Source organism: Brachycentrus maculatus, unplaced genomic scaffold (genome assembly GCF_059751285.1).
Source record: "Brachycentrus maculatus isolate JH-2025_06_01 unplaced genomic scaffold, ASM5975128v1 h1tg000235l, whole genome shotgun sequence".
Classification (NCBI taxonomy): Eukaryota; Metazoa; Arthropoda; class Insecta; order Trichoptera; family Brachycentridae; genus Brachycentrus; species Brachycentrus maculatus.
The window spans coordinates 617,763-632,200 of record NW_028280986.1 but is presented as its reverse complement, the minus strand read 5'-3'; the positions used below and the strand labels follow the sequence as shown (position 1 = coordinate 632,200).

Below are 14,438 nucleotides of genomic sequence, written 5' to 3'. Positions count from 1 at the left end.
TCCCCGCAGGAGTAGGCAGAGAGAATAGAACGCCACACCACTCGGTCTTTGCAAACATTCTTCGCCTCTTCCACGTTCATGCATCTCCTCATACATACCCGCCGATTGTTACGACTCCTAACCTGACCACGTTCAAGTATTTGGCATACCTGATCGTGCCATGTTTTTTTTATTTTTATTTTATTTTATTTATTCGGGAATTGTACAGCTTACATATAAAAAAAATTATATAAAACAATAGTTACATTAACAATAATAAACATTACATTACATTGACAAAAATAGTTACGTTAAAAAAAAGCCAATTAAACAATTCCACAATTATGTTATAAAACTATTAAAAAACATTCAGAGATTAAACGAAAAACAAAAAAACAAATAAAAAGGTCTTCCTCGTTTTCTGGGTCTTCCTCTGCTCTTTTTTTCCACTTACAATCGCCTCATAAATTAAAATAAATCTTAATATTTCATGTCTATAAATATTACATACTTATAATGTAATTTTAAATTTAAATTTGAGATTATTGATTTTTATTAAATATCCGTTAAGTCAATAACGTTTTTATAAACTTTTAGTAACAAGGTCAAGCTTATAACATGTTTTGTGAATTCGGGTATACAATGGATTTATTAGGGCGATTATTTCCAGTAGACATGTCGCTGGTTAAATGCCAAAGGGGCACATCGCAAAAAAAAAACTATTTATTCCAAAAATGGTATCCAAATCGTCAACATTTTTTATATTCGAAAATGACACCCATGATTCTAAATTAAATGGACATTTCTAACGCTAGAATCGCAGATACTTTTTTTGGAATAAAGAGTTTAATTTTTTCACAATGTGTATAGAGCAGGCGATGCGAGGACAAATATTTACGTCGACTGCTCCACAGAGTATCGATTACGTACGGAATTTAACGTTTTAACTAAGCAATGTAGGTAACATCAACTAAACTTCTAAAACGTTACTTCCACATGGAATCCCAGCCCTGAAACTGATAACATTATTTAAAATAACAATAATAAATAACAAAGTTTGATGACTGATAAAAAATTATATGTGAATATGATATCCAACTCTACGACCTACGGTGTGACAATTTTAAACGTATGTCACTCTTAATTGAACACCGTCAGATTCAAGATACTTTTTGTGAACATTATGTTCTTTGCATCTTTAAATGAAATAGAGAATTTTCCCGTTTTTGTGGAATTTTTTTCAGTATTTACACAAACCGATGATGACGTCATCTTAATTTTTTACCTATCCCTGCTCTCTGATTGGCTGATATGGGTCAGAAGGCAATATAGCGGAATTTGAAGTACAGCGCTGGTTTTAATTATTTATAGCAGGGTTTTGAAGTATATAAGTATTTTAAACAGTAAAACCCACAATTGGCATTCCGATAGAGTATTTATCTTATAAAATTGGATCTGGCGGATTTTGAAAGTAGGCGACATGTATGACAGATAAAATATGACTTTCCAGGAATTCTATAATGTGCACAGCACACGTCAAACACTTGTCAGCTGTCGAGAAAATAATATTACGCCTCCAGTATTAATGTGGCACTTCTAGACCCCGTATAATATTTATCATAATCACCTATGTAGCTGTTTTAACCAGCTGATGGTATTATGATATATAACAATTAACAAGTTTTTTTTATATAAGGAATAACCCCGAAAATCCTCTACTTTTAGAGGCTTATCTGCAGGTAGGATAATAAGGATAGGGAAGGTAAATGTGAAAAATACATCACAAACACCCAAACCAATTTAAAATAAATCTTTCTTGAATTTATTTTGCAATTGGCGGGAATCGAACGCGCGACGCCAGCTTCGTAGTCGAGCGCCTATCCAACTATGCCACGGCGCATTTAAATGTTGTTATAATGATATTAAAAATTTAGTTTTTTTGCAGATACGAGTACATTGTGGCACATTTTACAAACTTCATAAAATAAAACCAAATCTTTGTTTAAAACCACTTTTTTTCTTCGACCGGTTTCGACAAGTCTCTTGTCATTTTCAGGGATGGATATAATTAAAGTTATTAATAGAAGTTTAATTTATTAGTTATTAAGCGAGTATTAATAGTGATAAATAAGTTAATTACATATTATTTTATCACGCCCATTCTCCTAACTTTTAATATTACACAGTTTTAAGTTTAGTACATATCCATCCCCGTAAATGACAAGGTGCTGCCCGCCTCCGTAAAGTAGTGGTTAGCGTGTTTGACTGCCATGCTGGAGGTGGGACCTATTTGACCTGGGAATCGAGCCCGGGAGGGCTCGATTCCCAGGTCAAAATAAATATAAGAGATGTTCACTCTCATATTTATTTAATATCAACGTGAATCGCTGGACTGATCACCTTGCCTGCATCCAATTAACGATCAAGATAACTCTGCGTCGATACGATGCAGTGCTCTATGCACCATTAGGTGCAGTTAAGGGTTAGAAGAAGAAGATGAAAAGGTGCTTATGCATAGAAACCTATTGAAGAAAAAAAATTTGAGTTTTTTTTTTATTAAACACTTATATAATACTACTTAATGAGTTTTATTTCATTGCACGCGACTAGTTTCGAAAACTAACAGATGTTTTCATCTACAGGTAAAAAGTAAAACATATAAAAAAATATTATTTTTTAAAGTTTATAAAATTAGGACTGACTGAAATATTTTTTTGTATATTTTTTTTAATTAAACAATTTTCTTTATTTTCCAGAGCGAATGCTTGTACGAGCACATCCGGTGGGGCGAGGCCTTCGTGGTGGTGTACTCCGTGTGCGACAGCAAGTCATTCAGAGAGGCACAAGACCTCCTCACCCTCATAGCGCGCCTCAAGCTGCCTTCCTACTACACGGCCCTGCTACTGGGCAACCAGCGCGACCTGGACCACATTAGGTCAGCATATTTTTTTATATAAGATAATGTACTTTATAAACAAGTTAACTTAATATGAAACAAGTATCATTCTTTCATTTTAATGAATGAAGATGGAAGTCTGAGCATCGTAAGTGAGCTTGTGCTATAATCACTAGAATTTTCACTAGTGACATCTATTGGTGAGACAAAGAAGCTTTTTTATTGAAATAAAATAAATGCACAGACTTCTTCTTCATCTATGTTGAAATGTCAAACAATAATATGATAAATAACTCCTATAATTGGAGGTTATTCAGAATTGTGAACAAGTATTTGGACACTCTCAAAATGTTGTAAATAAGTTAACTGGTCAAATTATAAGCTAAAGTAATAAAATGAAAAGGCTATTTTCTAACGTTTCTCATGCATGTGATTTTAATCCAGAAGTCGGACCTCATATACTAATAAAAAGAATTTTTGCTCAATAAAAAGCTTCTTTTCATCTCACCAATAGATGTCTCTAGTGAAATTATAGTGATTCAAGCACAGTGTTTCGAAATTGGATCTATATAAATAACTTCCAAGAATTTGAGTAGTGTGGTTGTCAATTATGGGTAGAATTGGTAAATGTTACACATGTGTAAAGTGATAACTTAAAGCAGCTTATGATGGTCGTAAGCCCCGTAAATGCCCCGACTTCCATATTCTTCTTCATCTATGTCGAGATGTCAAAAAATAATGTGTTCCGTTATTGTTTATTTCGTGTTTGTGTGTATCAGGGAAGTATGCGTGGACGCGGGTCAGGAGGTCTCGCTGACGTTCGGCTGCCAGTTCTACGAGGTGAGCGCGGCAGAGCACTGCGCGGGCGTGTCCCTGGCCTTCCAGTCGCTCGTGCGGGAGGCGCGCGCGGGACAGCTGCTCCGGGCGCTGCCCGTCAGGCGCAAGCTAGGGGTTAACAGCGTTTCCAAGGTCAGCTCAAAAACATCCAATTTCTCTCCTAATAACTACCTATTTTTTAATTATTTTATTTTCAAATTTTTGTTTCTGTTAGTCAAGTATTTGTAGTTTATATCAACAGTTTTATTATAATTTTACTTCTTATAATATCTATTGTATTCTTGCCAGTGCCCTTTACTATGACCTAAATTATATTGTATACCCACACACAGGCCATGCCTTTGTGGGATCTTTTTTTGTATTTATATTATATGTATATATTTTTTTTTATTTGTATTTACATTATGTTGTGAAATGAAAAAGAATTTAAAATAAAGAAAAAAAAATAACATTACCATTTATCATTAGAATCCAAACTGTCCATCAAACCTCCTCCCTTCGTTTTTCCCTCTACCTCCTTCCCTAAACTCCATTTTTCCTTTACCCTCCTTGTTATCATCTTTTGTAATTTATGTTTTTTTAAATGTCAATTTGTAATTTTTTTTAATGTTCAAGTACTACCCTCTGATTGCAAACAGCTATATATGGTATCAAACGTTTTGATCAATATCATTAGTCTGTTTTTGGTTGGTTGGAAGATATTGGTTTTTAGCTATAAGCCCGCCAATGTACATATATCTTTTCTGTACATGAAGTTAAAATAAATAAACTAACCATCACGCCGCTTCCCCACAGCAAAATTGTACTGTATTCATAATTATGTATTTGGTAATCCAAAATTTTCATTCCATAATTTATTTTTTTTGTTTTCAGGTGATCGGGAACATCTTCGGTATATCCAACAAGAACGTTAGAAAAAAACGGCCTTCATTAAGCATATAATTAAGTTTACGTTAGAGTTCCTATTCATTATAATAATTTAATTTAATTAGATTAAGAATTTTCATTGAATTGTGTGAGAGTTAAATCATTTTAGTTTAAAAAATTGTTATAATCCTATTTTAGATTCAGTTTCTGTTGTTAAAAAAACATATTTATCCACGTGACGTATCAACATATGTCGATATCATTTCGGAAAATTTCAGCATTCAGCTTGATATAAATATCAACGCACTAAAAATGTTGGTAGATTTCACGAACAAATTCGTCGATGGTTTGAATTCAAATAGCAAAATGCATTTAACGAAAAATTAGTCGCGGACTGTTGATTGCTGGACCTTTAAAGGTTAATTAACCTTTAAAGATTAATTGATAGCCCAGCACTTAATTTTCTTCAAACCTAGGTAACATTCAAAGTAATTTAATTCTTTGCTTAAAACACCATTTTAGTATTGAAAAAATCAGTTTTTCTTTGAAATAAATAGATGGTTTTTGAAAAGAAAAGAGTTATAAAGAAAGATAAGCAGTTAAAAAATATGTAAAAATATTTTTTCAATATGTATAATAATAATAATAAATCCCTTACCGCACCCCAATGGTGCATAGGGCACTGCTTCATATAAACGCAGTGTTGGAAGGTGAAGGAAAGGTGATCAGCCCTCCACTTCAGGTACCAGTCCAGTGTTATATTGAATAAATATTAGAGTGAAAAAATCACTTATATTTATTAAACCCTCCTGGGAATTGAACCCGGGACCTCCAGAACGGTAGCCGAGCATGCTGACCATTACACTACGGAGGCGGACAAATGTATTCTTATTCAATATTTATTTTTTAAAAAATGTAATTCCAATATATATATTTTTTTTAAATGTGCGTGGACACTCGTGTGGCTCCTCGCGCAACCGATCGTGTACGGAATTGTATATTTGCGAGTTCACCCTTAAAGTCGGTGGTCAACCCGAATGTATGTAACAATATAACGATATTCTAGTAACGCATTTGAAGGATATCAAATGATCTCATAAATTTTAAAAAATGTATAGGTATTTAGTATCATTCAGCTATTTGGGCAAATATTAAAAACAATGTCTACATCATAATTTAAAAAATCGACACAAATGATTTTTTACTCACAAAACCTACAAAGATAAATCGTGATTAAACTTTATAAAATAAAACAACTTTGTTTAAACAACTTTTTATTGGTACACTTTTTCCAACCGGTAAAAAGAAATTTAAGAGTTTTTTCCCGTCTTTTAAATCACATTTTCATATGGTGTACAGAGTGTGTGGAAGTTTTTGGTATCGTAAGGGAAAGTTAATTAACTATAACCTAACTATGAGTATTTCAATGTTGTAGAATTAGTACATAAACCCTGAGGATGACAAGGTTTTTGTCGAAACCGGTCGGAAAAAGTGGTTAAAACAAAGTTGTTTTATTTTATAAAGTTTATAAAATGTGCCACAAAGTATCTGTGAAAAACTTCGTAATTATTACGATTATTTCTTAAATTTCGTATTGACAGTTTTCTTTTATTTCATTTTATTGACAATAATTAGACATCGTCGGGCTAACCCTATATGATTAATCATTAAAGTATTTTTTTTTATTCAGAAGTAAAGTACCTATTTCATATGTTTATAGTATTTTACAATAATATGTATTTTATTCAATAAATTCCGTTTGATGACTTAATTATTATGCTTTTACTTCAGATGGAGTTAAACATTTTACGGATTGAGCCGACGATGTGCTTTTCACCATTAATGACTGAATCGATGTAAATCTTTAGATTTTAAAGAAATATTTGTATCTGTGATAAACATCATTAGAGGATATTACTTCGTAATAGGTACTAGTATAAATAAAAATTGTAAATATAATACATACGTGCATTTAGTTTAAATAATTAAATTTCAAAACACAGTTTTCTTTCATAAATGCGTAATTTTTACTTTTAATTTAATTTAAGTTTTGTAAGCATAGTTTTTAAGAGGTTCGAATGTAATCAATATATAATATATTACAAGTTGATAAGAAATAAATGATATTTTTTAACCGTTTTTATCAGCAAAAATTTATGTTTCTTATTTCATTATTTTCACGTTCTTCATTCCACTTCCTCACATTGATGTTTTTTTTTTTATTAAATATAATATATTAATTTTTTATTATTATTATTGGTACAATATCCTTTTTTCAGGGATTGCGATGAAAAAATGTAAATTCAAGGAAAATGTTCAGCATAAAAACACAAAAGCACTGTTGTGGAATGTGTCAGTTCGATTCACCCCATCTGCACCTATTATAGAACACCGTTGATCGACACGCTTTTATATCAACCCAGTCCCTAATTGGACCATGTTATGCAGAAACCATCCAACGCACAAATTGATAAGCTAAGATAATTGCATTTGAATGTTTTCTGAATAAAAAAAAATATATAACATCACGTTGTTAATGGTAAAAGATAGTTTTAATATTACCGTCAAGAAGCATTGTTTACTGTTTGTCATATTCAAGATTTTGTTTGTTTTGTCAATAAGGTTACAGAAACCACTCAACCTGTGAAGGTTGAGTGGTTTCAGCAAAATAAAATAAAAATTAATAAATTAAAAATCTTAGAATGAACACATCCAAACCACATGGTTTTTTTTCTGAATTATTTTCATATATGTAAATAATGTGATCGTGAAAATGCTGAGAGCTGTTAACCCACATGGACGTTTCTAATATGTTCGTGGATTTATTAGTTATGGGTTACAAGAAAGATCTTTCAAAATATTGTGATAACATTTTGGGTTGAGTGTCTTCAGCAAATTAAAAATTTACTTTTTATGAAGTAGCATTCATCAAAAATTTTAATTTAGCAAATTGTGAGTTGGACGGTTTCTGCATGTCAACATGGTCCAATTATATGAAGGTGAACAGTCCTGCGCTTAAGAGTCATGAATATATGATTACTTTATATATGATAGGTACAGATGACGTAAGTGAAAAGCTCAGGATGATGAAAGAGAAATAGTTAGAAAAGTCTTCAAAAAGTCAGGGTTGAAATTTTGGCAGGGGACCAAAAAATTTGTGAACCTGTGTCAGTTTTTTTCAACAAAAAATTGTAATTACACATTTTTTAACACATTTTTATGCTTAAAGTTCAATTTGTGAATGTTTCTTAATTTTTTGAGGTTGTTGCTTTAGCCTTTGAATGTATCTAAAACAACAAAAAATACATAAAAAAACAATAATTCGCTTCTAACTAAACAAATCATATTGTTAATAAAAATGCTGAAATTAATTGGTAAGCCCATACAAGTATATCAATACTATTTTTTTTTATAATGTGTAAAACACCTTGATGTGGAATAATGCAAAATGACACGGAATGCATCGAAATACGTGTCACAATAGATTTTATGAAATAGTGGTATTTACTTAAAATTAAACTAAACTTAAACGTAAAAATGGATAGATTTTACCGCAAAGTGACACGTAAATCATTAAAAGTGATATCATTAAAAATATTGAATGTATGGCCAAATCTTAATAGTCCTCAAATCAAAATAGTGATGTTAGTTTTTTTATTTTATTTCTTGACCTCTATCTGCACTTATGCATTGGAAACCGGAATAAATCGATTCATTATTAAATGGTTCATTAATTATACTAAGGAAAAGTAATCAGTCCTACACTCCAGACATAGAAGAGGACTGGAATATATTTGAAAGCATACAGATGACGTAAGTGAAGGAGATCGGAGTAAAGCACACTACCGCTATATGGGTAAGAAAATGGAGGAGGAAAAGCAGGTAAAACAATGAGAATAGCAGCAATGGGACAGGTGGTCGGGGTTGCATAGCATGCTTTGCAACTTTTCTCATCCCACCATAGATGGTTATTGTGAACTCGTGCATACGGTGTTACAAGTTTTGTCAATATTTGTATCTAGAAGTTTCAAAAATTTGTGTAGTGTGATTGTCAATCATGGGTAGAATTGATGAATGTTAATATGGGAATGTTTTGTGTAAAGTGATCACTCAATCAAGCTTTTTAGAGTTTTGACGGTCGTAAGCCCTGTAAATGCCCAGATTTCCATATTCTTTTTTATCAATATTGAGATGTTAAAATCTAGATACGAATTAGACTTAAATTTCATTAAAATTTTCAAACCCTTTATCCGCACCCCAATGGTGCAAAAGGAACTGCATTATATAAATGCAGTGTTATCTCGATCGTTAACACGCGAAGGAAAGGTGATCAGCCCCGCGCTTCAGGTACCTGTCCTGGATAATATTGAATAAATATTAGAGTGAAAAAATCACTTATATTTATTTGATCCCCCTGGGAATCGAACTCGGGACCTCCAGAACGGTAGTCGAGCGTGCTGACCATTACACTACGGAGGCGGACAAAAACATTATAACTAGTTCAAAAATATTAAATTGATATTAAATATAAGAAATAAAAAAAAAACTTCTTATGCAGCACGCATTTTTTTACCAAAGGAGCGTCAAACAATGTATATATTCAAGTTACCTTTCAAATGGGTTGTCTTCAAGCAAATGTCTCAGTCCTTCAGAAACATGACCAACAACTACACATTTTCCGAAATTTGATTTTGTACTCGTTTTTTTATCGATCCCTCTCGTAACACCACTAGACGACGAAGGCTTCGATGAATCGGGATTGTTGGCAGGATTATGACGTTTATTATTATTATAACGTTTCTTATCTGACGATACTCTTGTCTTGACTTCCTTTTTAGAGTTTTGCTTCCGAGTTTTTTTTTTTACAATCCTGATCTTCCCTGAAATATATTTATTGCTTAAATACTTTTTCTTATTTGAGCTATTACCCGAACTTAACTGGCGCATAGAGCATCGCATCGAATAGAATGTGGTGTTAAAAAGACATTCATCATGTAAATTATTTTTGTAGGTTTTACGTATTTGAGTAAGTATTAAACTAAGTTTATTGTAATAAATGAGTGTCAAAAGATCGATATTTTTGTTGATAATCAAAAATGGCATCATAAGGGTTAAAAAAATTGCATTTTTAAAACTCACTAGTTGTTTTATTTATTTTTCCTGTTTTACGAACACCGCTTTGTATTATCCTTCTCGGCATTTTGAATTACTTTTTTGTATTATTTGTTAAGTATTGTATTTATTTTCTTTTTAAAGTGATACCTGGTACTTCAAAAATATGTTTAAAATTCTATTAAAAATGACATTAAAACAAGAAACATTCTAAAATTAAAATATGTTTATATTATGTTATAATTATGATTAGTACCGGGTCAGACGTTTTCCTAAATATGTTATAAAAATGTAATGAAATAATTATAATCATATAATCGCAATCGAGTAAACACCGTGTCGATTAAATGCGACGCCCTACGCAATAATTGGGTGTGGATAGAGTTTAAAAAGGATAAAAAATAAATAAAAATAAAATATATATATATATATATATATATATATATATATATATATATATATATATATATATATATATATATATATATATATATATTTGTATATATATATATATATATATATATATATATATATATATATATATATATATATATATGTATATATATTACTAGCCACAGAACCTTCCCATTAAAAAATATTACTGTAATTAAATACTTGTATAAACAACAACTTGAGTGATTTTTCACTCAAATATTTATTTTTTACTACCTTTCCTTCATGTGTTAACGATCAAGATAACACTGCGTTTAAAGTACCTAAGCACTATCGGGTGCAGATGAAGGTTTGAAGAAGAAGAAGATAAAAACCAAAAATTATTTTTCAAAAATAACATCTAAAACCGTCATCTATCATGTCACATTTTTTGAACGTGTTAATTTATGTTTCCCATGAATATATATATTGTTTATGAAAAAGTGCAGTCATAGACATCTTTTACCTATGCCCATCTGACATAATCTTTGCATCTGGCTGTCATTTTATTTTGTATCTCCTGAAGAAAAAGAGAAACAGATTGACAAAATGATCGCTTCAAGATCAATTTTGTTACGTCAGCTTATACTGCAATCTAAAAAAATACCTAAATCCCCAATAGTATCTCAAATTAGAAACAGGTAAGAAAATGGTTTGGATTTGAGGTTAACTCTTACGTCACTTATTTTACTATGTTTTAGTTAAAATGAAAGCCTCATCACTTGAATAAGTATTTTTTTAGTGCATGGGCATACAGAGTATCCCCTCCTCCGCCATCCAAGTCTGGACAAATTCTTGCTGAAATCGGTATGGGAATCGCTTTGTGGTGGATAATTTGGCACCTGTATACTGAACCTGGCCATGTATTGGTAAGTGATTTTTGATGTTATGGTTTTGAGCAACATTGATCATCAAAGTTTTTTTTAAATAATGACAACATAACACCTTTTTCTCATAACCCTCGGACAATTATCAGATACGTAACTTTTTATTCCTACTTTTCATTAATTCTTTATACAAGTTTTCTTCTGTTATGCTTGTTTCCTATATTGTGTTCATAATATTTTTAAAGACGTGGCGTTAAAATGTGGCTTACTGAGTATTAAACCTACCACTTATTTCCATAAATATCCGTAAAAAAAATACACACAGATGTTAAATGTAGTGAATTTATTTACTTATTGTATTTTTTTAAACACAACATTTTTTTCAAGCAATAATAATGTTTCAGTAAAAACCAATTTATTTTTCTGCTTTTCAGTCATTTAAATTAAACTTTTTATTCTAAATTTATATATTCTTACTAACAAATTCTTAAATATAGTATTTAGCAATAAGTCTCCTTTCCTCTTCTAACCCTTATCTGCACCCAACAGTGCATAAGGTACCTCATCATAGTGAAGCAGTGTTATCTTTATTCTTATTTATATAAAGGCAAGGTGATCAATCCTCCACTTCAAGTACCAGTCAACTTCAGTCCAAGGCGATGTATAAATCAATCACTTTTAAACCCAGGGGGGTGTACCGGGACCTCAAGCACAGTAGCTAAATGCACTAACCACTATGCTACGGAAGTGGACAAATTTGTCATAATTATTATACTTTCAGCCAAAACTGCAACTATTTTTTTTATATCTATTATATTTTTGGATAGGAATCACTTTTATAAGAATTGATAATGTATATATGTATAACATTTTGAGTGAAATGTTGTAAATAAATTGTCTGGTCAAATTATAAGCTTAAATAATAAAAATAAAAATGATATTTTCTGGCGTTTCTCATGTGTGTGATTATAATCCAGGATTCGGACCTCACATACTAATAAAAGAGTTTCTACTCAATAAAAAGCTTCTTTTCATCTCACCAATAAATGTCTCTAGTGATTCAAGAATAATGTTTTAAAAATTGGTTCATATATATAGAACTTCCAATTAGAGTAGTGTGGTTGCCAATAATAGGTAGAATTGGTGAAAGTTACACGTGTGTAAAGTGATCACTTAAACCAGCCTATGATGGTCGTCAGCCCCGTAAATACCCAGACTTCCATATTCTTCTCCATCTTTGATGAGATGTCAAAAAATAATATAATTGATAATGTATCCACTAGAGACATGAACTGTGCCAATTCGCTTCACTGAATGGTATCGGAATCCATCTGAGGGTTAATTGTTACATTTTCAAACAGATATTCTGAGGAATTTTTAAGTTGGATGTAAGACTTTATTTTGTATTTTGCATTTTAATCTCGTCGCAATTCAAATCTTGAGTTACATGTAGAGTATACCAATCTCAAGGTGGAGACTGACCTCCACATTTCGTCGTAACGTAATACGTTGCGATGCGAGCATTCAGGCAGACAGTACACCAAGCTGAGCGCTCCTTCCATAGTTTTGGATGCTCGGTGATGCTTGCCGCGAGCGATGTTACGACATTATGTTACGACAAAATGCTCTGGTCAATCTTCACCTTTACACTCAAAGCATACACATTTTATTTCATGCTTGCTGCCCCGTCTATCAAGGTAGCTGTTCAGTCTGGTTAAATGAAAAAGAAAGAAAAAAGATAGCACACATTTCTAATGTGTTTAATTTCACTATACTTGTGGGTATACAATATTTTAACTTTTTTTTTTTAATATAAATATTTGTGTTTTTATTATTGACACCAATATTTTAATTTCATACTATTTCTGTGAGCCTAAGCGGCTCGTTATTGGAAATAGGTATCAAATTGTGGTAGAGTGGGTTCAAACCGAGAAAGTCTAACCACGGGACCACAACCCGACACAAAATATTTCACCAGCTGTCAAGAAGCGCTCTGTCTGCTATGAGCAGCATTTTTATTGAGTGTGTAATTATTACGTTCAACAAAAGTTTTTAACTCTCTAAACTAAGATTTACATTTTTATTCATATAGATAAAAACATGCACATATTGGAGTGCAACATCCTCTGAAATTTTCAAAGTAATCGGTGAACTATTTCAGGAGATGAAAGATTTTGAACAAATGAACATTAACATTAAGATTAAATAAAAACACATGCATGTTCAAATGCAACATTGTGTCAAAATTACAAAGTGATCAGTGAATCACTTGAGATTTGAGGTTAAGAACAAACTAAAATTTACATTTTTGTTTACATTGGATAATGTTGCTGTTTATAGGGTGAATGGCCAGAGGTGGAACCTTCCGAGTGGACTGATGAAGAACTGGGCATCCCTCCAGATTCTGAAGGCCCCGCTCCAAGAATTTAAGCTAAAAGCTGCGGTATTGTCAAACTCCGTGTAACTAATATAGGATAATCTTCATCCCCAGAGTGATTTTGAAGTGAAAACAGTTTTTTTTTAATTATGATTGTTCAACTGCAATAACTACATTTCGGAACTAAACGAAATTACTGCGTTGTCATCTTCTTTATCAAATCTGGTGCAGTTGAGTCAGGGATATATTTTACTTATAGTGAGATCACCTGTGTAGTTATATTATAAAAATGAAAACAAACTATTTATAAATCATTTTGTTTTATTTCAATTATTTTCATACACATCGCTCACTCCTTTCAACAACGTCATATATCAAAAATCGTCAATTTTCAGTTGAGCATGTTTTCGGAATGCCCAGAAAATGTACTATATCCCAGCAAAAGCGGCATATTTTTAACTTAATATTACCCCGCTACAGGGCAAAGTGTTGTTTTTGCATTTTGAAGAAAAGGTATTGTTTAATTCTTTTTTTAAATATACTAAATATTTTTCAAATGGAGAAAAAAAAAATCAGGTTTTATCTAAAAAGATCTGTTGCACAGTGAAAAGTTCAATAAGTGGCTTGATATTTTTTTTTAATACCTTTGATTATATTTTTTTACTTTAAAAACGATCTCCTGAAAAATCAAGTTTTTTTATACATGACGTTATTGAAAGGAGTGAGCGATATCTGACATTAAGTTAAGTCGTAGTTGCTCAAAATGATTCACTTGGAGATCGCTCTGTTTCCAGTAGTAAGTATGTACTTATTTTAATGTTTTATAATTTTTCCAATGTTTTTTCTTTCTTTAACACTTTCAAGTTTTGTTTTTCTTAACTCACAGTAGAAGAAGCAGGACATGTATAACACATTTTTTCTTAACTCAGCGTATGGGAAGTGGGGCATGTATAAATACATTTTTTCTTAACTCTATTATGTTAAATTATGAGTATATACACATACATATTTTTTAATTATGTGTATATTTTTAAACTTCTTACTTTTCAATAACTCTTTTTATTCAAAACCATATATTTATTTCCAAAAAAAACTTATTTTTCTAATACAA

At 31.4% G+C, this 14,438-nt stretch overlaps 2 protein-coding genes and 1 long non-coding RNA gene across 3 annotated transcripts in view; 2 read left to right on the top strand and 1 right to left on the bottom strand.

The window, feature by feature from the left end:
- Positions 1-7,095, top strand: part of LOC148306619 (ras-related and estrogen-regulated growth inhibitor-like protein A) — a 227,980-nt gene extending 220,885 nt beyond the window's left edge. The window contains exons 5-7 of the mRNA XM_088264680.1: positions 2,736-2,914; positions 3,655-3,844; positions 4,586-7,095. Coding sequence (XP_088120806.1) covers positions 2,736-2,914; positions 3,655-3,844; positions 4,586-4,654 — 438 coding nt within the window. The 3' untranslated portion in view covers positions 4,655-7,095. The remainder of the gene's footprint in view (positions 1-2,735; positions 2,915-3,654; positions 3,845-4,585) is intronic.
- A 139-nt stretch (positions 7,096-7,234) lies between these two features.
- LOC148306618 (uncharacterized) lies at positions 7,235-9,877 on the bottom strand. The gene is made up of 3 exons (XR_015837972.1): positions 9,719-9,877; positions 9,189-9,459; positions 7,235-7,866 (listed from the first exon to the last, which is right to left on the bottom strand). It is a non-coding gene; the product is annotated as an uncharacterized LOC148306618 (long non-coding RNA).
- Positions 9,878-10,577: 700 nt separating this feature from the next.
- Positions 10,578-13,638, top strand: LOC148306617 (NADH dehydrogenase [ubiquinone] 1 beta subcomplex subunit 2, mitochondrial-like). Its single transcript, XM_088264651.1, has 3 exons — positions 10,578-10,764; positions 10,866-10,992; positions 13,291-13,638. The coding sequence occupies exons 1-3, from the start codon at positions 10,673-10,675 to the stop codon at positions 13,378-13,380; spliced, it is 309 nt and encodes a 102-aa protein (XP_088120777.1). The 5' UTR covers positions 10,578-10,672; the 3' UTR covers positions 13,381-13,638.
- Positions 13,639-14,438: the final 800 nt, after the last annotated feature.

Bases quoted from the DNA above. Each gene is read 5' to 3' on its own strand.
- LOC148306617 (XM_088264651.1), top strand. From the start codon at position 10,673: ATGATCGCTTCAAGATCAATTTTGTTACGTCAGCTTATACTGCAATCT. The intron at 10,765-10,865 runs GTAAGAAAATGG...GTATTTTTTTAG, and splicing joins GTATCTCAAATTAGAAACAG to TGCATGGGCATACAGAGTAT. The intron at 10,993-13,290 runs GTAAGTGATTTT...TGCTGTTTATAG, and splicing joins CTGAACCTGGCCATGTATTG to GGTGAATGGCCAGAGGTGGA.